At 39.2% G+C, this 22,730-nt stretch overlaps 2 protein-coding genes across 9 annotated transcripts in view; one reads left to right on the forward strand and one right to left on the reverse strand.

The window, feature by feature from the left end:
* Window positions 1-409: 409 nt before the first annotated feature.
* Window positions 410-20,744, reverse strand: Ints12 (integrator complex subunit 12). 3 transcript variants are annotated; one of them, XM_021157662.3, is made up of 7 exons: window positions 20,692-20,744; window positions 14,113-14,277; window positions 12,457-12,609; window positions 10,191-10,375; window positions 8,429-8,588; window positions 3,759-3,905; window positions 410-1,994 (listed from the first exon to the last, which is right to left on the reverse strand). In XM_021157662.3, the coding sequence occupies exons 2-7, from the start codon at window positions 14,266-14,268 to the stop codon at window positions 1,410-1,412; spliced, it is 1,386 nt and encodes a 461-aa protein (XP_021013321.1). In that variant the 5' UTR covers window positions 14,269-14,277; window positions 20,692-20,744; the 3' UTR covers window positions 410-1,409. The 3 variants fall into 3 exon arrangements, with proteins under 3 accessions (XP_021013321.1, XP_021013320.1, XP_021013322.1); XM_021157661.3 differs by lacking the exon at window positions 20,692-20,744 and adding an exon at window positions 18,994-19,110; XM_021157663.3 differs by lacking the exon at window positions 20,692-20,744 and adding an exon at window positions 15,010-15,140.
* Gstcd (glutathione S-transferase C-terminal domain containing) overlaps window positions 18,984-22,730 on the forward strand; it is a 104,115-nt gene continuing 100,368 nt past the window's right edge. For 3 of the 6 annotated variants that reach the window (XM_085835512.1, XM_021157657.2, XM_021157660.1), the window contains exon 1: window positions 19,118-19,392. The gene's annotated coding sequence lies outside the window, so the exon portion shown is untranslated. Of the gene's footprint in view, window positions 19,094-19,117; window positions 19,393-20,885; window positions 20,980-22,083; window positions 22,110-22,730 lie in introns of those variants that run through there. The other 3 variants (XM_029475262.2, XM_021157659.3, XM_085835513.1) reach the window with 3 other exon arrangements.

Here is a 22,730-nt window from a genome sequence, read left to right on the forward strand (position 1 = left end):
AATTTATTATTAGAATAATGATATTAGAAAATCTAGGGATAAAGATACACTGAGATTAGATTTAAAGCAATTTGACTCAATGAATATAGGAAATCACAAGATTCAGTTTTGGGAAATAATGAGGTATTCATTGATTATAAAAAGGAAAGGACGCTATTTTTCTATAATACATTTACTGGTCAGATACAGAAAGTATTCTGTTCTCTGTTCTCTCTCTCTCTCTCTCTATATATATATATATATATAGATACATATATATGTAAACTAATGGCTAATGCATTAGCTTACAAGACAATGGCTTGGACCATGTATATAGGATCACATCATGGCAAGAGTTCAGAGATTTTGCCCAAGGGTCAATTCTGGGATAGCCTTTTATAACTCCACTCTTGGCCAGAATTAGTCAGTGGACATATGAGGACTAATTAATCCTTCCCAAGGGCATACTGATCCCCCAACAGGCTCCACCTGTCAACCACCAACTCCATTGCCATATTGGGGATTATGCTTCTAACACATAAAACCTTAGGAGACAAACCATATCCTAACAATATTCAAAACATATGAACACTTTCTGACAGAAATCTCAAGAATAATTAGGTAGGAGCCTCTTTCATACAAAGATAAACCACACTAAACATTCTTGAGTATTAAAAACAGCTTGTCCTTTGACTCTGAGGAAGAAGCTGGGTGCAAACTAGTCATAAATCTCCATCTGCAAAGCCTCTTGGAAATGGATACTCTTCTCAATAACTCTCAGAATGTGCAACCAGGATGAGTCAAGTCAGCATTTATTAAATGTACATATCTGCACATATCCACACACTGGCCAGGTACGGAAAGTGGGCAACGTGAGAAAGTATATTGTATGAGCATTCATAATGTACTGGAACAACTCCCTAAGTAACTGATAAGGGGTGGTTGAGAGCTAAAGACATGATAGGAAGCGAGGGGAATTAACTTTCAAAATTAATTTTGATTAAAGAGGAGGTAATTGGAGAGAGATTCTAGCTGACATGAGGACAATGACTGACACTCAACATTTCAGATTTTATAAAACGCTGGAACACTTTCTACTGAGTTGTACCTGTCACCCATAAGGTACCAGGTGAGCCATTTCTTTTCATCTGCATGTGCCATCAATTTCTTGAAGCTCTTTCATGAATCAGTCATTATAATCACTATTTTCACACACTATGGAAATTAAAAATGATAAACAGACTGAAAGAAATAGATCCAAGTTTGGCTAAATAATATTAGCATTTTAATGTAACAAACAATGGAGATTTGATCAAGATTTTTATTAAGGTACAGTACATTACAACTTTTGTCCCAGTAAGGGTTTTTGTTTGTTTCGTTTTGTTTTTTAAGTTTTAGAGTAATATGATATAAAAATCTATCTGGCCATATTACTTCTTGAGTTTCTTTTGGGCAGCTTTCTTCTTGACCATCTGTAATCGCTTCATTGCGTTGAGCTGTGATTCTTGTGAAGTTGGACCTTTAAGAGATGCTGAGGTACTGCTGCTGGTCTCTGATGTGGCTTTGCTGGTGGTACTTCCACTGGGCCCCGTTGTAGCACTATTTCCATTCCCACTCAATTGGCTGCTGCCTCCAGGAACTAAACTACTAGGACTAGGAAGACCCACTTTGCTGACGTTATCACAACTAACTGAGCGACTCAGGCCAGTCTTGCCTAAGGTTAGTGGTGGAAGCGGTTTCAACGGGACAGAGGGGCTAGTGCTGTTACCAGAACCTATTTTGGAACCTATTCCACCTTTGGATGATGTTGCCAGACCAGTCAAACCCACAGGCTTCTGGTTAGAGGATGAGGCAGCAGGTTTTCCACTACTGTTTTGTGCTGCTGAATTCAATTTTGCTGTTGATGGACCAGCTGAAGAAGTTTTGGCTGCAAAAGCTGCCCATCCAGTTAGGCCACTAGTTACCGAAGAGGACACATTGTTACTAGAAGAATTTCCTGAAATAACCGTGGATGGCTAAAAAAAATAAAAAATATAAGTCTTACATTAGAGCCAAATATAATCAACACCTGCATGTCTTTGAATATAAATGCTTACTTGTATATAAAGAAGTAATGCTGTGGACAATATGGACAACACAACAAAATTAGGTTCTTACGAAGCTGAATTGGGAAACACATGGGCGTTTCTGTAGTCAGGGAGACTGCTACACAACTCGCAGTTCCTGAATGCCACACTGTTTTAGTGACTCCAGAGAAAATACATGAGATTCTTTTGGGGAACTGCCCTACGATTGAGTCACAAACGACAGAGAGAGTCAGACTTAGTTCTTCAAGTCACTTTTCTTACCACCCAAAGTTTCACCTAGCTCACGACACATTTAAATCCAATCTACTTTAATAAAAAAAGAAAACCAACCAAACCAAAAAAACTGTTTACACACAAGACACTCAGGAGAAAATACCTAAGACAAAGATTCAATCACTGATGGATGTGTTAAAGGAAGTGTCTATATAGAAGTTCTAAACTCACTTAAAATAATCAAGTTGCCACAAAAATTTCAACATCTATTCTAAGATAAAATATCCTCAGATGTGTAAACTGAGGAAACATTAAAAAGAACTCATAAAAGCAGTTTCGCAGTGTGTGTTTCCATTGAAACTATAGTAATAGACCCCAACTTTCACATAGTAGACTTTGCATCTGCCTCTTGGGTGGCACTGGCATTTTGGGGAGGTTTGACACACTCCTGGCTCACGTGTCAACTCTAACATTTCGGCTTCTCTGATCAACTTCCTACACAGACAGACAAGAGGCCCTAAGCATTGCTGATTGCTGTTTTAAGCATATAGGTGACTTCTGTTCACTCACATTCTTTCATACTGAGACAAGTTCACAAAAACATTCAAAGGGGAAGTCAGATATAGGACTGTCTGTATTTAAAGAGAAAAATACATAAAGTATAAAAATAGTGATACAGAATCTAGAATATCTATTTGTATTTTAGAATTGAGCTCTTATGAAATAGTTGGCAAGACTTCTTTAGCTCTTACAAAGCTGCCTTCAACATAGTCTGTATATGAATACTTTTAAGCACCAGAAAAAGCAATCAAAATAAGAGTGCTTTGGGGGTTTTATTGATAAGAAAAGTTGAAACTTTTGTTCACATGTCCTGAAAAGCCACATTTTTATAATAGCATTATATAATTATCTCATGATATCTTGATTAGGAAAAACATCTTACAAAACATAAATTCCTGGGACACACACTGCTGGTGACAGAAAATGAAAGCAAAGAACACAGTGTGGCAAACTTAACTTCCAGTTTGAAAAATCCATTTTTCTCCTTTCCCTTCTATAAAACATGAAACTATCTGCTGAGGTGACTCTTCATCAAACTCCACCAAAGAGAACTTATTTAAAGTGACTAAAAGACCAGTGGTCAATGAAGGATAAACAGGAAAGCAAGGTGGATGTGCTGAGCACTTGACTCTAATGACTGCTGTGGCCTGGGCTGCTCCACAGAGTGACAGATGGTGTAGAACACAACCAGGATGTACAGGCATGAAGCACTACACACTTGGGAACCTAGCACCACCTCATACTTCAGTGTAGAAAGTAAACTCTGATATAAATGCTCCCTTCCTATCTAATGATTATTAGTGTTCTTCACTTCCAACATCAGTCACATAATAAACTTTCTCAGCAAACTTTTAGGAGAGCCTGCCCTTCAGTCAGCCACACTGAGGTTTAACGCCAATGAAAACAAACACACTTTACCTTAACTTCCGTTCTCTTGAATGCTAGGAAGGTTGTCTCTTGTTTAAGTTTGGTTTCTGGCTTCTTGACTAATGGATCCTTGACAGTTGGAGTCACAGAAACAACAGTGGGCGCTGGTTTCTGTGGTGGCTTCTGAGTTTTCTGAGCCTATGAAAAACAGATGGATTTTTATTAAATAACAAAATTAAAAATGCATTAAAACTATAAACATTGAACGTTAACAATAGTTCTAAAAATATTGTGATGATATTGAAATATCAAAAGAAATCAACATATAGTTTTACAGATTTCATTAGTTTCTGAAGAGTAATGATACCATCGATCATGCAAATTAGGGTTCATTAAATATTATCTTAACAAGATAACCCTCCTGTTTTCAATAAAGGAAAATCCCAAACTATGGTACCGCTACTCTTTGTTATCCGTGCAGAATGGGTTTCAGAACCCCTAATAAATACCAAAATCTGTGGATGTTCAATCAAGTCCCTCAGATAATCAGCATAGTATCCGGGCCTAGTGACATCTGTCTCTAAGTACTCAGGAGGCGGAAGCAAGAAGACTAGGAGTTTAGGGGCAGCCTGGGATATAAAAGAAGTACAAAGGCCTACCTGATTTCTACATTAAGACCTTGTCTTAAAAACTTATGGGAGGTAGAAGCACCTGGATCTCTGTCAATTCGAGGCCAGCCTGGTCTACCTAGTGAGTTCAAAACAGCTAGGGATACAAATAGAGACAAAAAGAAGTAAAACAAGTAAACAAACAAAAGAAACAAAACGCACTAAGGGCGGGGCTCACTGAGTAAAGAAGTTTCCATACAAGCCTGGAGTCCCGAGTGTAATCCCTGAAACCCATGTAAAGGTGGAGGGACAGAACCAGCTCCAACAAACTCATTCTCTCTGGCTCTGGCTCGGTCCCCGTCTCTTTCTCTCTCTGTTTGTGTGTCTCTCACAGCCCCCACCCTCAAACAATGTACTCTGAAAGCTTGGGGGATGTAGCTCAGCTGTAAAGCATACTTAGCATGTAAGGCCCTAGAGTTCCAGCTACAGCACTAGGGGGAAAATACTACATTTAGAGAAGACCTCTGTAGACAGTAACTCATCTCTAGGTTTCTAAATCTAAATGCCATGCAGATGAATGTTATATTGAAATATCAAATATTGAAATAATAGCAGGGAAACCAGCCTGTCCTGGCTTTGTACTGATGCTTTAATGCCCTTATTCTACCAACAAATATTCTCAATGCAGAGTAGATGGACTACATAGATGCTGAGTTCACAGAAAGTGGGAGACAATCATGGAAGCATCCAGTTAGCATCACTCCTTAAATAGTGCACGTCATTTCTTTTTATGTTAGCCAAAGACTGAAGTAGTTTCTTCTTGAGGTTCAGTTGTAAGTTTTTAAGTTACTGAAGATGAGTTAAAAACAACTCTGGTAATTTACATGGTTTTAAACACCGAATTGAAAGGGAAGAATTAATTATTCATGAATAACAACACATTTTTGAGGTTTTTCATACAAGTGAATCAAATCCTTAGAAAAGTTTATAAATATAATTTCCATGTTATTCAGTAAGAATTTTATTTATTCTTCCTAAGCATTTTTATTTTGACCAATAACTGACTTTATTTTATGACAAAATCAATACTACCAAAGTCTCCCTGTAAACATGAATCCTTTTTCAGATTCTGAGTGTTTAATGCAGGAACAGTCCTAGCTATGTAAGCAGTACAGAGCAATGACTAAAACAGTTTTTAGTATCAAACAGACCCAGGGCTGACCCCTGCGCATTCCTCCCCAGCTCTGTTACTTCAGGTGCAACACAAATGCCTCCCTCCCTTCACCTGTGTGTTTATGAGGACGAATTGTAGTTATGTAAGAGCTTAACCTAGGAGTTCATAATATTAGGTGCTGACGATATAATTACGGTTACCTAGCATATGCAAGGACCTGGCTTTGACCGCCTGTACCTCAATAATATAAAAATGAAACATAATTGCTGTGCTGGTTATTGTCAATTTGACACAACCTGCAGTCACTTGGGAACAGGGAACCTCAACTGAGAATTCCCAGATCAGAACAGCCTGTGGTAATGTCTATGATTGATGTGGGAGGGCCCAGTCCAGGGTGGGCAGCACCATCCCTAAGCAAGAGGGCCTGAGCTACATTAGAAAATCAGCTGCACATGAACTGGAAAGGAAGCCAGTAAGCAGCATTTCTCTGTGCATGGTGAAACAGGAAAAGATGACTTAAAAGGCAGACATGGGGCGAAAACAGAGGGACCACATACATGCTTTTAAGTGGCATACACCTCATTTTATATATATATATATATACATATATATATATATATATATACACACACATATATATGTATATATATGTGTATATATATTACAACTTTGCTTTGGAAGTAACTGAAGGGCACTGGGAAACATAAACAGATCAAGTGAAGTCACTCATCTAGATGAATAAATCTACACATTATAGTGGCAAAACAGATGGAAGGGAAATGAAGAGACCTCTACGGGCTACTGCAGTAGCTAAGTAATAAGAGGCTTGCAGAACAGAGTGGTAAGACTGGAGTGAGCAGAGGCGAGGCATATATGACGTGTACACAGTTAAGTTTAGCAAACAAAGCTATTAAGAACTATGAAAGATTTCAAGCATAACATCTAGCTCAGGCAACTGAGGGGAGGTCTAAAGAAAATCATTTTAACTTAAGGATATTACTTTTAAAGGATCAGTATGGAGTCAGTTATAGAAGACCACATATAAAGAGATTAAAATCATGTACATAGGTTGATGTAAGCTAACTTAAAAATTAAGAGAAGAAAACCTTGAGGAAATTTAGCTTTTAACTTTGGTTAATAAAAAGTGATGGAGAAATAATAATTTAAATATTTTGGAAACTTAGGTCTTTCACAAGATCTTTTAAAAATTATTCATTTTTGTGGTTGTCCTGCTCTGGAATGTATCATACTGCTGTTGTGTGGCACACGCTTTTGAACTGCAACATTCCCTCCAAATTGGCAGGAAGAAGGGGAGGCTCATGAGCCTCAGGAGGTAAACAAGTGGTCACGTGCTGGGGAGAACAGGAACTCTAGAGCCCACCCCAGCAGTGTGAAAGCAAGTGAACAGTTGCTAGGGATGACTGAGCACTCAAACTGCACAGAGGTGTTTGGACTGTGCAACAGCCTTCAAGCTGTGTGGCAAGCTCCAGGAGACATCACCGTGTTGCTGTGCTATTTCTGGGGATGGAGCTGCTTGCATCACCCCTCACCGTGACCTCACCAATCAATTGGACATTGGTACAATGACTACTTTGGTTTGTTGTGGACTCCATTTCTAGAGTGAATAGTCCTTGTGAGTTCAAGCATGTGTGTGCTGGTTGTGTGCATGTATGTGTGCTCCATGTACTGAGGAAAAGTGTGTCATAACAACTGCTCATCTGAAATAATTTTGGTTGTAGTTTTGAAGAGCTAATTTCAATAGGAAACTAAAAAAGAATGTAAAGGAGGTAAGAATGGATTGACTCGCATTCTTCTACATGCTAACCACCAGTTGAGCCAGCACCATTTGGTCCTGTGAAGGCTCTATGCTCCAGTACAGGGGAATGTCAGGGTCAAGAAGTGGGAGTGGGTGGGTTTGTGAGCAGGGGAAGGCGGGAAGGGATGGGAGTTTCCAGAGGGGAAACCAGGAAAGGGGAAAATATTTGAAATGTAAATAAAGAAAATATCTAATTTTTAAAAAGTGATTATAAAAAAACTAAAAAGTTAAATATAGAGATTTCTTGTTACAAAGAAAAAGAATATATACTAATAAACTTTTACTATTTTTGACAGAATAAAACATTTCCTACTTCTGCTTTATCTAAGTAAACATAAAATGGACCTCCTGACTTTTACTTTAGTTGACAAACTGAGATCTTAAAAAAAATATAGGTCAAACATACAGAAATTCATTTGCTAAACAGACATAAAGATGCTTCTATTAAGACTTCTTAATTGAAGACACGGGAACACTCAAGAGATGACAAACCACTGCAGTAGATAGCCACCTCTACAATTCATAAAATAAAATTAATTTCTTTACCCTTTAAATTAATAAAATTATAAAGCTTTCAGTATTAGTAGTTAGTGTGAGCACACTGGGAAAGTACATTGTGAGAATAAGATAAAGCCATAGTCCAATGAGGAGGAAGGCTGGTGAATCTGGGCACACAGGTGGGAAGACAGACAGACACACAGGTGGGAAGACAGATGGACACAGGCCTCTGCACAGATGCAAGTTTCCTGGTTTCTACTCATTCAGGAATAAAGATTTTCCTATGTCCTCTTAACAGACTCAACAAGGCTGGGACTTCCTGTCTCACCACTTGTGCGTCATGGTGTTATAAAATGTTTGTGATTAAAGCTTCATGCTTGAAAAACATAGTGTCCTATGTGTCTTCAACCCTGTTTCTTTAAATTAAGGTGAAGAGAGAAGGACATGTATTATGTCTTTGGGCATAGCAACACAAATCTACACTACAGTACATATGCAAACACTTAAACGTTAGCTTATTTTTCAGGATTATTTTCAGTATGTGAAATGTCCTAATTCCATTCTGGAATCATCTATGGACAAAGGAGCGTGAGACTGTGGTTAGAATGTAAAGTGTGCTTCTTACCATTCTCTTCATCTGCCTAGTGCACCGGGCACAGTACCACACCAGGCGAGGGTCATTCACTTCCTTGTCTGTCACCTGCGGCTTATGGCAGTCTTGGTGGTAGAGGTTATGGCACTCTTGACATTCTACCAGTTGGTTTCCAGATGCCACGGTCATTTGTCTAAGAAAAGCAGTTCGTTAAACACTGCAGTATCTTCAGCATACAATTTAAAGCTGTTTCCACAGTCTTCTGGTAAACTTTGTTATGTTAAACAGAAAGAACCTCAGAAAAATCAATCTTCATTAAGAAAAATATCAAACACTAGTATAAAGACTACATAAGACCTTCATTTCTGATAGGTAATACTTAGTCAATAATTACAACACTTCAATTAAGTTTAATTCTATTTTTAGTCACTTAGCATTATAAGTTTTTTTTTAATTTTTCAAACGTAGTAGGCTCTGACTACACTAATGACAGCACTTTCTTAGTATCTCCATTACATTCCCTTGTTAGGTAGCTACATGTGTTTTGCCTTCATCATTAATAAGTTAGGTAAGCGGAGTGTGAACACTTACACTTGTCACTCCAGCATACTCATGACTAAGAGAAGGGCATCGCTGTGTGTTTAAGCAGAGCCTGTGCTAGATGTTCTAGGCTAGCCTGTGCTAGATGTTCTAGGATAGCCTGGATTAGAGTAAGAACCTGTCTCATTAAACTTACTTAAAAAACAACAAACAAAAAATTAAATGTTATCCAAAGATGAGAACCTACACTAATCATTTATTCTAATTAATACAAGATGGTTGGTATAAGTCTGACCAATGTATCTATTTGAACAGAATACTCTAGCAGGTGTAGTAAAAGGTACACATCTCAGCAGCACAAGAAAGCGAGCACCACTTGCTTAGTGCACTGTACTACGTGCCTTGACAAAAGGAAACACAGTCACTAAGTCTCTCCCTGTTAGTACTTTTACTATTAATAGTCATTGTAAGATGCTTATTTTCATAGCAGATTGGGGTAAAAATACAATGTATATGAAAACAGTTTATGGAGAAGTCATCAACTCATTTTCTGTAAGGCTCCCAAAGCATGTATTTCCTTAGTTCCAATATACTACAATAGTAAAAGTTAATATTTTTTTTAGAATAGCCACAAAAATTAATTATGAAAAAAAAAACCCACAAAAAACCAAACCAAACAAACAAAAACCAAGCCAAAACCCCAAAACCAAAGGATCTTCTACCAAGCAGAATTACATGCTTCTGTAACTATGCATTCTAGCATAAAAGTGTCACTCAGGAGAGCCTACATTCATTTCCACTATTCTTAGGAAAAGATGTAGTGGTGTTTTTTGAGAAATGGCATGTACTAGTTTATTTTTTTAAAGACTCATCAGCAATTCAGGAAAAAGAAAAAGCAATAAAAACAGCTTAAAAAAAGATAGAAATGACATTTCTGATAGATTCTTCCTCCCTTTAAAACAATGCATCATCCCTTCCTCTAGCCTCATGAATGCAGACAGCGTTACTACAACATACTAGTCTAAAGAAGCTATGTCTGGAAGATAAACTAGCTGACAGTTCTCAGTGTTCAAGGATTAGATGTGTAGTTTACAAGATGCAGTCTACTTATTTGTTCTTCATCCCAAATAATAAATATAAACAAAATTCTCAACAAATTATTTGAATGGGGGGGGGGCGCAGAGATAAACAGAGTAGAGGAGAGTGTTTGCTCATTCTAAAGAATGAAAACGCTCTGTGGTAGAGCATAACCTACCTACAAACAACACAGGCCAACCCCATCTCCATGGCAAAGTCATCAGCACTAGTCTCCTCAAAGCTGGAGAGGTCAGCCATACTCAAATCCTTGCTGGTTTGGACAGTAATGGGAGAGGATCGTGTCTCTGGCTTCTCCAGTCTAGGTTTCTTTGGAACATCAATTCCTTCAGTGACATCTTTCATCTATGAAAAGAACGAGATGTTGAACGATTGTGAAAGTAACATGACATAAACTCTAAATCACTGAGAGAAACGAGGGACAATATACAGCAAAGTTCATTTTATAGACATTTTCACACTGACAGGGAGAGCTGTACACTCTAAGGACCAGTAGAAGAATCTTAACTATAATTTGAGTTGGACTCATGGAGGAGTAGGAGGGGGGAAAAGGAAGGGGGAGAAATTATATAAATTTTAAAAATTAAATTAAGAAAGGTACTTGGCAATTAGTATCCTAAACTAGCAAGATATAAATAAATCAAAATAGTATAATTAATATATGTATGTACTCCTCTTTGTATTATACATTCTAAAGAATTCTGAAAATTCAATGCATATACTATCCTATTTCTCTCATTTAAGATGTTTGGACTAATATGGCTATTTAAAACAACAAAGCAAAACTCTTGGGGTGGGGACACTGCTGACTGAATGAGATGCCTGCTGTCCAAGCATGAAGGACCAGAGTTTGGATCCCTGAAGCCCACATAAGAGCAGGCACCTGGCCAGCTAGTTCCATTAGTTTGAATTAGTGAACTCTAGGGTCAGCGAGAGACCTGCTTCAGTACACAGAGTAGATAGTAAGTACATAGGATATTTGCTGTTGACTTTGAGCATTTACACACATGTAGACATGCATGCACTATCCAAACACATGATACACATACACATGAATACACACTATATATAAAAGACTATATGTAAAAAACACTTTGTGACTAGTAATATTCAAACTATATTGAAAAACTAAATAATGAGCTCTATTCCTATCTACACTTACGTATCACTACATTTTCTCCAAAGCTAATTCTGGCAATTTTAAGACATAAAAGTTATAGGTAAATCTCTTGAATTCACAAAAATTAAATCCTGAAAGTACACAGAGAATTTAGAAATTTTAAACTTTATTGGTAAAGGTATAAATTTATTATAATGATTTTGGATAGCAATTTGGTTATATCTAGTAATGATAAAAATATAATTATCTTCACATCCATTTATAGGCATATAACTTACAAAAATTACTAACATGGTCACAGAAAAATATGAATAACTCACTGAAGCTGTACTGTAAGAAAGGAAAAACAGAAATCTCCTAAATATTTACCAGGAAAGTATTGGTAAATTTATTTATTCATAGAATCAATGTTAATGGTAGCAAACAAATGGTAAAAAACAAAAAGCAAACAAACAAAAAAAAAACCCAAAACACACTAAGACATACATATACTGACATAAATTTGAAAAACACAGTTTGGCCACAGAGACTCCTTGGTGGATAAGGTGGTTGCTACCAAACTGATGGCCTGAGTTCTATCCCCAAGCCACCCTGTTAAAATGGGAGAGCCAACTCCTTCACCTTGTTCCCTGGCTTCCAGATACCCCTGTAGCACACGTGCTCACACTCCCACGAGAATATTAACGTAATACAAACTTAAGGACAAAACACTGTTGAGTGAACAAAAAATAACTAAATGGGATATATAAACACTCTAAAGACAGCTGTGTAAATACAAGAGCACAAAAATAATGCAATGGTTAGAGTAATAATAATCATCTATTATTAGCCATAGTATGAAAACATATGGGATAATATGCTTACCTGAGGGCAAAGGCCACTGAACATCTTTTTAGTGCATTCTTTATTAGTTGCTGAACTTTAACTACCATTTCCACAAGTTACCCAAAAAATACACATCACGTATCACCTGTAGCCTTGTCATGTAACAAGCTGGAGTTTAGTCACATGTGGTTTCTTTGTTTTACTTCTCAAAAGCCACTGCAGCCAGAGTTATGGATTAGAGTCGTCATTACTTTCCCTTGCGGTGCAAATGCTTGACAACAACTATCTCAAACCATGGTTAAATATACATCTAGATTTTATTCATTTTCTTAAAAGTTCAATGTCTCCAGCTATGAAAACATACTTACAAAATGATCGTGATGTAACCACACCCACTGCCACATAAAGAAGTGGACACAAGACGTTCTTTCTGCCTATGAAAATTGCTTATCCCTTCCTACCTAACCTAAGCAAAGCTTACCTTATCAGCAGGTCTCTTCTCGGCCTCCTTCTTTATCTTCTCAGCTGTGAGGACTTTGCCATTACTACTGCCGGAAGGGAGGCTAGATGATGTTTTGGGCTCTTGCTTAATAGAAAGTGATTTTGTACTTGAAATTTTGGGTGGTTCCACATCCTAAAAAGGTGAAATAAAAAGGTAAGAGGCCTTCATTTTACTCAAAGTAGAAGGGCTGGGTCTACTGCTTAGTGCTTGCCTGGCATGTACAAAGTCCTGAAGAAAGCACCGAGAAAAGAAACAAGCACAGAAAGTAATGATCTAAACAATTTCCAGTTAAAAACCAAGGTACCATACTCTAGTCCATCTACCACCGTTCCTACAATGGCCTCAGTAGAAAACCGGAGACAGAACCAGTACCTATCTGAGGTTCTCATGGTGTGCATGTCGATGAGACAGCCACTGCAACCACAGACCCTTTATCACCCAAACTCTTTTGTGATCATTCTCTTGCAGGCTTACACTCTAGAAAGCTGTGGACACTACAGCTGGGTTGTAGCCATAACTTATGCTTCAGATTCTGATCAGACTCAGGCTAGCCATAGTTTTGTCTTCCGTCTTAGTTGGGCAGCTGTGTCTCCACACCTGGGTGACCTGGAGTTTCAGATCTAGAATAGTATAACTTCTTGCTGAAAGCCTGCCTGTACTTGGTAGACACTACTCCGGCTGACTTACTTATTTTGTTGTTATTTCTACAATTCAACAAGATAGTTCTTAGTCTTCTCACTCTGCCAAGGTTGGGTGAAATAAATTTAGTTTCCTCACTGTAAAGTGAGAAAAATATGCAATACTAATTTCCAGGGATTATTAATATTACAAAAATTCATTATAGCCACAAACCACTTAGGAAAGGCTTAGTTAGACACCATAACATTTCAGGGTATGTAATTCTGTATCACACAACTACGAGAGGTAAAATGGACATTCAAAAAGTGTCCCTGACACTAAACCACACTCTTGTCACATAACACTGCCATTCACTACCAATAAAGGAGCTACACGGCTTTGTCATCCTTGACCTTTATTTACCCTTATAGCATCCTGTCCATATTTAATTCATTGTCAAAAAAAAAAAAATCCTGTGTTGTTTATATTTTTATCCTTAAAACATTACAGAGTAATTAGAAATAAGTTTGGATACCTTTCACAGCATACAAATAGTTATAAAGAACTGGAAGTTAAATTGCAAAGAAGGGATTTTTGCACAGCAGGTAGTAAAATAGCATATGCTCTAGACCAGCAGTTCTCAGCCTTCCTGATGCTGCAACCCTTTAACATAGTTCCTCATGCTATGCTGATCAACCATAAAAATGATTTTCATTGCTATTTCATAATCGTAATTTTGCTACTGTTATGAATTGTAATGTAAATATCTATGTTTTGAGACAGACTCAGGCAACCCCTACAAAATGGTCGTGCCCCATAAGTTGAGAACCATTGCTCTAGACCACACTAACATTTCTGGGTGTTCTTTGAAGGCATGAGGGAAGAGAACAAAGCTAAAGAATGTAATTTCTTTGAGACATAAGGAACGATTACTATGGCACAGAGTGTTTGGAGACAATCAAGATGTTATCACTGAACACTTCCAACACTTTCCAAACTTTGTATTCAGGTCGATACCTTTTGAGTTGGACGGTAACTGGAATCAATGCCCCGAGCCAAAGACTCATCAAGCAACGCTTTTAGCTTTTCAGCAGAATCTTTACTCTTTGAATGTAAGAAACCTAGTGCTTTCAGAAAAATGGGATCAAGTTCCAAGTTCACAGTAGCAGCCATTGCAAACACCTAAAGAAAAAAAAAAAAAGGAGGGGGAATAATTTAGACAGTGTATAATTATATATCCCAACACTTATCTATTTTGTTTTCTTGCTTGTAATATTTTAAAATATCTGAAAGGTTACTAGAGACAAAGGAAGGACAGAAATTATCTGACTTCCTTCTCCCTTCTGGAACAATGAATGTTACCAACTTTACCCGTATCTACATCCACTACATTTCTGAGACAGGATCTCCCTCTATGCTCAGGCTGGACAATTTCATCTTCCTGCCTGCATCTCTGCACTGGTGAGCTTGGAGGTGTGTTGCCACCACACCTTACAAAGGCAAAGTTTTAATACTGACAAGATCTTTAATCACAGGGCATCTCCCTAGTTATCTCTAATAACACATCTGTAACTTATGACACGTAACTTGCCTGCTTTTAAGTCGTTTACTATACATTAAAATGTCTCTTTTCAAGTCTTATTTTTACCACAAAAATAGAGATCTCGTGTTCCTGGGTGTGGGGCGGGGAGGGCAAGGATAAGATCACAGAGCAGGTTCATGTCGCAGTCACTGTGTAGCTTTTACAACTGTTTCTTGTTTTGCTTCTGTGTATTTTCCTTCCTCCCCAGTCCTCTGCTATTTTTAATATCCCAGAAAGCATTAGTGGCAGTCTTTCTATATCACATTTAGATGGAGGGATCTCTTGCATTAAGCTGTTTCTCAAAAGCAAGGTCTCTGAACAATGATCCTTACCTACTGCATTGCTGTCCTAAGGAGCTTAAACAACAGGCCAGACAGTGGAGCCACACACATCAAAGGTCTGCAAAGTTCTCAACACACGTTTTGTTTTCAGTTGATACCAATGTTATCACGTGCTTTTATTTCTGGCTGTCCTTCTTCCAAATACCTTCTAGGCAAGGAATTATTAAAATAAAAACATACCCTTGGTGTTCAATTCTTTGATTGATATACTAAGGTTTTAAATCCTCTTCTATCCTTAAGTTTAAAGGCATAGTAATGAAACACAGCTACAGGGCTACAGTTAAAGATCTCTCCCCAATTCCACAGTAAGCTCCCATTTTCAAGGGCTTACAATGCCATTCAAACTTGCTGTGCATTGAATCTTGGCATATGAAAGCACAGGCTGAAAATAGGTTTCATTTATTCCGTTTTCCTCTTCATACCCTGCGCAGATCAATAAGACAGACAGAAAGACAGAACACACACATTCATGCACACACACATACACACCAGGCTTTTTATAAGTTTCTAAAAAGGTATCTGATAATTAAAAATTAGAATTATTACTAATTCTATGTCCTACTAAACCATGATCTGTCTGGATTGCCTGGATAATGAGTTTGAAGGCTAGAGTTCTAGAAAGAAAAAGTAACCACACCTCAGTTATATTAGTGAGAATTTAAGAAAATGAAATCGGCTCTACTGCTGCTTTAAATTATATTACATATAGTATCTCAAAGAATGACAGGAGGAATATTTGAAAATGCACTGATGAGGAAAATTCATTTACTGTAATTTCCATGATTAAAGAGGTAAACGTGTTGTTTCAGCTAGAAGAATACAGTGTGAGCTTTCTCTGACCTATCTTATGTAGCTGTAGACACACTAGTTTACTTAACCCAGGGCAGTTTGTCTTACTGATTACTGAGCAAACAGTGATGCCTACACACATACTTACAACGGGACAGAGGCACTGATTTATATTTTCTCTTTTGAAAAATGGAAGCAAAGTACTGCTATGTAATTCTGTCATCACAAATGAGATGCCCATAAATTAGGTGACCTATGGTGTAAGTCTACAAAATTTGTCAACAGCAATATTCTAAGGGGAACCTCAGAATTAGTTCTTTTTCTAAGACTTGACATGCTGTGCACCCCTGCCATAAATTACTGACATCTTTCAAACCCAGTTCTGCACATGGTGGAATATTGTGTGTGTGTGCGTGTGCGTGTATAAGAAAGATTTAGAGACCACTAAACTATCCAGCAACTTCCAATACATCATGGCTTCTTTAAAGTACTGATGCTCCTCCTGCAAATCCACCCAGTGTTTTTACTGAGCTCAGCCCTTCACCCTCCTCAAACTAGCTTTATTAGTCCAGTCGTTAATAACACATTCCCCTATAGTTCCTACTTTTTCCTCAAGCACTATCTATCTGTCTTTACTATTCTCACTGATGACATCATGTTTTATAGCTCCCGACAGGGAAGTGTTCCTTTGACTTGTTCCATCAGAAAGGCTATAACAGTACTCAGATAGAACCTCTTCTGTATTGCTCAGCTTAGAAATTCCATGACTCCATTTATCAACCTCTGACCTCAGGGGTTTATTTACAGTACATTAGGGCCAGGCCCTTCTTTCTCTCTCCCTGACATTACCTTTAATTAAGCATATATTATGATCTTCTAAAACATTTTATAAAGAATTTTATTTAGTTCATTAACAGAAAGCTTCATTTTCAGCCAGTGAAATGTGAAGTCTGCTATACCATTCTCTATGACTACAATCAACAGCCTCCTTCTTTGCAAATTATATCTTCCTTTTTTTTTTCTTCTCCACTGTTTTAACTCAAGAAGATATCTGGGGTATTGTAAGACAATTTTTTTTTTAGTTAATTCCTCACCCCCATTCTTTCTTGCTCCTATTTCTTTTTCAAACCAAAGAGAAGCAGTAGGTGGCATAAACAATGTACATGTAAATAGAGAACAGGAAGATAGATGAAAGAATATGTTAAGTGTGAGTTTATTTTAAAAACCTAAGCACTGTTTAAAACAGAGAAATAAAGAAAATGAATATTTATTACTGTAAAACTATCAATAACCTAGGACGTGGCAGTGATAGCGCTGGTGGGAAGGATGGTTGGGGCACACCAGGAAGTATCTGTAGCAATGCAAGTCACAATGCAACTGCCAGCCTACACAAGAATCTCCTGCATTGCTTACCTCTGTTTATGGCAGTATGCTATTCCCTTCCTGTTCGGCTTCCACTCTAGAACAAGCTGTTCCGTTACTCTCTTCCAGTTCTCTAAGCATCCTTATCCCACTGCTCTAAGGTTTACCTACTGTGTAGACATGCTTCTATTTGGCATCTTCTCCCGTCTACACCCAAACAAATGCCACTGAAAGAAATACCATATCCTCTCCCAGGTTATTAGTCTATCTAGCAGGCTTCACACTTAGCATTCTCATGCTTGTTTGGTCAGCTCACTTCCCATCTTTCCAGAAAGAACAATTACATTTTCCTACTGAACAGGACCTCTTGCAGTCTCTTGACCCTTTATTTCTCCAAGTCAGTTTTAAGTCCAGCTTCCCTTTTCCAAGTCCCCTTCTAGCTCTGGCTACTCTCCCCTATTTTAAGATCAGGGGCATACAAGAGAGATACTTTGTATTTTTACATTTAAGTTGGTATTGGGCCACTCTTTCTCTGGCTCGTCTCATTCCTGCCACTATTATTCCAACACTCTGTGTCCTATGATCCCTGCTTTAGTCTCACTACCAATGTGTTCTTCAGCAGTCATGCGCATTTTGTTGTCAACTACCATCTCAAGGCAGATGACTCTATGGTCTTCTCTCACTTCCTCTTATTTCTCTGTTACTCTGAAAACAATGACCAGACTATTATATTCAGCTAACTCACCGAAGTCTAATGTTCTTGTCTTTTACTCTACACAGTTCTAATCACTTCAGCAAAAGGCATTCATGAAACGCAACTGTCTTTTCCTCTCAACATAACTCAAACTCAAAAAGCAAGACAATCATCTATTTTATGGGTGGGGATGTGTACAGTGCTCTGATCTGCAGCATTCACTTTCTATTCTTTCATGTCTTTAATTCATTAATCTCACTAGTGTATAGCTTTTATGAGAGCAGAAGTTTATGAAGGGGGAATGTGAGGGGGAATGCAGGAATTTCCCTGGCAAGTAGCATTTCACAGGTGTTTTTAAAAAATATTTATTGAATCAACTGAATTTTTGCCAAAATGGTCCTTTTCAAGGCTGCTCTGATGTCCCCAAACAAAATTGAGCACCCCTACCTAAATAGATGCTTTCTCTCAGATCTCTTTCACCCTGCCTGCTAGTTTCAAACAAACTTTTTGATCACCCGCTAGTGCATGAGATAAAGGAAACTGCAGAGAGTGCAATACTCATTACAACACTCAGAGACCATCCCATTCGTGTTTCTGCAAGATTCTGTAATCCTTTCCAATTAACTTTTTCTCCTCCTTCTTCTTTCCATTGAGTGCTTCGCCTTTGGGGAAGTCTGGAAACTCAGGATATAAAAACCCCAATTCCAAAACAAACCCAAGCGCTAGAGAAGCTAAGAGGAGTCAAGAGACACTTCGAAATGCCAATTCTTTGATGGAATCAAAACACACTGGGGGCGGCCTCGAATAGGGAAAAGTCCTTCTCAAGGAGGCCAGAACAGAGAGGTAAAACGGGAGCTGTAGAGAGGTCTCCGGAACCCTCGGTCAAAGGTCTTGGACAATTCCACGGTCCCGATCCCCCGGGCCACCGTCCTCGGCGCCCTCCTCACTCAGTCCTTCCAGACTAGGAGGAGCGCTCAGGTGGAGCCACGCAACCACCCCGCAAATTATGAGGTCTCCCCTCCAGCAGGGAGGAGACCGACAGCCCACGGAGCTCCGCTCCGGCCGCCCCTCGCGGGGTCTCGAGCCTCCCCCCGAGGCGCCAGGAAGCGGGGACCCTCGTCACCACTCACCGCTCCGCCCCGCCACTCGGTCGGTTCCCGGTAGCTCTCTTCGAATCCGTCCCCGCCCTCACCAGCTTTAAGAAGAGAGAAACAAAGGTTCCCGCAACAGGTCGGAAGGGGAACGTTTCCGAGTGAGACAGCAGGAAGTGACGTAGGGCACCCCTTCCGGTCCGCCGGATTATGAATGGCGTTGGGCGGGGGACGCGCAGACACGTTGTCTCTTCCTTCTTTTCGCCCCCCTTTCCCCAGCTCAGTGCCTCGCTGGGAGGCGAGTGCTCCTCCTCAGGCCGCGGCTTCCAGAAGTTAGCCTCGGAGTCCCGGCTCGAGCTGGGCGGGAAGGCGCGGTGGCCCGTGTCGTCGCCCGCATGCTCCCGCGCCCTCCCTGCCTGGCCGCGCCCCTGCGACCAGGTAAAGAGGGCGCTCGGGCCGCTCGTACCCCCGCCGCCTCCTGAGATCCGCGCTCGTCCTCAGGGGTCGGCGGGGCTGGGCTTGGAGGCCAAGGTGGGACCGGTGACGGCTCGCAGCCCTTGAGAGTCTTGCCAGCCCCACATTCACCGCAGGCTTTTGGCGTGGGCTTCGCGCCGTTCCGCAGAGTGACGCGTGGGCCACTCGGCTGCGAGCCATCCCTCTAGTCTTTTTCCTACGTGGGTAGAGCAACAGGGCACCTTTGCCTGGTAGGGGGTTGTGTGGTCGTTTTGAGTTAAGTGCAGGAAAAAAAAGACCTTGGAGCACGGCTTAACTTTCCCCAAAGACAGTTTTCCGTCGCAGCCTTTCCTGATTGGACGCTGTACATGAGTACTGTTTTACAGTTAGGATCTGCTGCATTTGGGGACGTTTGCTATCCCCATCAAAGCAGCGTTGCTCTTCCATTATTAGTGCGAACAGAAAGCTTGAGTTTGCACGGGAAGTGCTTTGGCTTAAATTTTTTTAAAAAAGAGGATACTCAAACACATACCTCTCTTAACTTTGATTGGGGAATTACACCACCCCATCTCCATCCCCCTCCATACCCACCACCAAAGTCTTTGTCATAAATTCCTTAAGGTCAGAAAAAATAGACGAGTGTATCTCGTGCCACATTATTGCTAAAGATGGTGGCGTTTGTCAAGTTTCCCTCGTGCTGTTCCACAATTTAAAAAGCAAGAACTGGAAGTGACTTTAAACATGTAAATATGGTCTTGAAATGCCATGAGAATAAACTGTTACAATACATCTGATTTACTGTCATTTAATAGATCACGCTTTAAGCTATATGAGTGTTAAACTGCACTTTGAGGAGCATACACTGCCATTGACGCTGCTGAAATTGTGACTCAATCATTTTAAAGAGGCCTAACTTCAAAAATAAGATTGAGGTTTGAACGTTGTTCTATAGTACTAATAAAAAAACACCATTAAACTAGTAAGGGTCCATGAAGGGGTGGGCTCTCAAGGAAAGGAAAATGGGATGCAGTGAGGTCTGGGGGCGGGGGAAGTGGAAAGAATACTATGTATTTCCCCACTTCAAACAAAACTAAAAGCTTTGTGGTTGTGGACTTAAGGAGTTTTGTTTTAAACCTCTTATACTTTCTAGCTTTTGTTTCAACAGCACATGGTTTTAAATAAGCACAAACAATAATCCATTTGACCTTATTAATAGCAGTAATTTAGTAGCCATAAAAACATTTGGGATTTACCCTGGTGCCCATCAGTATTTTAGACTGTTACCTGGTATGTGTTGTTTTTATCCTTGAATGCAAAGTGACTTACTAGTTTCTTCTGTGAACATTTCTTGGGAGGCAGGAGTTAAAAGCTTTGTAATCATAAAATAAGTATTGCTTGCTGAGATAACTCAGTATTTTTTTTTCAGGCTTGATGGTATTTTCAGCATGTTTACATTTTATGCTGTCCTTCCCTGTTAGGTCAAATTTAACTGCACGCATTATGACTTCATAACAACAGACAGTTCTTTGAATCTCCAGAGAGATTGTATATTCTTCTATAACTAAGATTTCAGTAAGCATTTTCTTTTCTTACTTAATAAAAATTTCTTGCCCTGGGATCCAAATATCTAATTTTAATCATGGGTAAACTGCCCCTGAATTATAATCCTACATTACATAGTCTGAACTCTAAAAGCTGTATTGCTTTCTTGGACTTTTAACTAGAGGTAACTGACTATTATTTGTTTATGAAGAAGCACTTTTAAAAATCTGTATGGTAATAAAGTGGGGTCTGTAACCAAATAATGCTGCTTTGTTAAATGTCTAAACCCTGAGCTAAGTTGTACATTCAAAATATTGAAGATTGTCTGATGGAGAGAACTGAGCAGATTTAAATTTAGATTTCAGTATCTGAGAGAAATCAGTAAATGTTCATTCTTGTTAACTATGTCAAACTTTTTATTTTATAAAATATAGTCTGCTAATATGTATATTGGCTTAAGAATGCCCAAGAGCCTTTTATGACTCCTTGGTTTTAAAACCTCAGTATTAAATTTATCAATGTTTGTGGTGAAGCACATTTAAGTTCAACATAGTCCACACATTTCATTGGAAGAAGTTTTCAAATAAAAAGCATGAGTTGGATTTTTCCCATTAAAGTTTATGCGTTTTAATAGTGTCATTAGGTAAAGAATTTGTGCATTTTAAAGAATAGTAGGGGGTGAGGTCTAACTCAGTGACAGAGTACTTACCCAGCATGAGTGAGGCCTGGGATTTGAGCTGTAGCACTACCCAAAACAAACTAAAGAAGGTAGGTAGCATTTCCCTCAGGGCTCCCTGTCAGTTACCATGGCACAGAGGACGGAAGGTGCTGCTGCTATTACTGCCCTCATTCCATACGGGAGAAAACTAAGAAGGGAAGTGGGTTTTTTTTTCCCATTAATTTATTTACGTATTCACTTTACATCGGGATTGTGCCCCCACTCCTCCCAGTCTCATCCTTACAAATCCCTCCCCTCACTACCCCTCCCCTTCTCAGAGAAGGGGAAGCCCCTCTTAGGTACCACCCTTCCTGGGACATCCAGTCCAGCAGTACTAAGCGCAGCAGTGTGGGTGCTAAGTGATGAGATTTTGGTTCTGTTTCAAAAAAGGACATACCAGGTGTGAGAGATGAAGGAATTGAGTGGGCCTGCAGGCTTGGAGGTAGGTGAATGGTGTTGCTATTTCATCAGCAACGGGGCCAGGAAAGAAAAATGAACACATTTAGAAAAATACCCAATTGAAATGTCGAGCCTGGAGCTCAGGCAAGATGTGCCTAGGAGTCGGATAATATTTAAAGCCATTGGCACTGCAGAGCACATAGAACAATGCTGTTGAGATGTGGCTTGTGTACTGGTAATGGGCCATGAAATCAGTCAACAGTCATAACGTAAAAGAAGAGGGAAAAACAGCATAAATAATCAGATTTATTCCATGCAGGAAATATATATATAAAGCCAGTCACTCTCTGAGCTATATCTTAGCCTTTTGAATTTTAAAACAGCACCTTCTTAAAGTCCCCAAGCTTGCTTTGAATTCACCACGTAGTCCAAACTGGCCTCAAACTTGTGATCCTCGTGTGTTACTAGATTTGAGCCATAAATCATTGAGGGATCTGAAAAATATGCAGTAAGTGGAATCAAGAAGCAATGACAGAGAATTGTGTCCGGTGTTAAAAACTGGCAGATAACTAATGCTTGACATGGAGACTTAGGAGGGGGGGATTTGAGCTGTAGCACTACCCAAAACAAACTAAAGAAGGTAGGTAGCATTTCCCTCACTGAA

Source organism: Mus caroli, unplaced genomic scaffold, assembly GCF_978045245.1.
Source record: "Mus caroli unplaced genomic scaffold, Mus_caroli_1 scaffold_3, whole genome shotgun sequence".
Taxonomy (NCBI): domain Eukaryota; kingdom Metazoa; phylum Chordata; class Mammalia; order Rodentia; family Muridae; genus Mus; species Mus caroli.

Coding starts and splice junctions, on each gene's coding strand:
- Ints12 (XM_021157662.3), bottom strand. CDS start 14,268: ATGGCTGCTACTGTGAACTTGGAACTTGATCCCATTTTTCTGAAAGCA. Junction 3,906..8,428: donor CTAGGCAGATGAAGAGAATG/GTAAGAAGCACA, acceptor TGTTTTTCATAG/GCTCAGAAAACTCAGAAGCC. Junction 1,995..3,758: donor TCAAGAGAACGGAAGTTAAG/GTAAAGTGTGTT, acceptor TATTTTTTTTAG/CCATCCACGGTTATTTCAGG.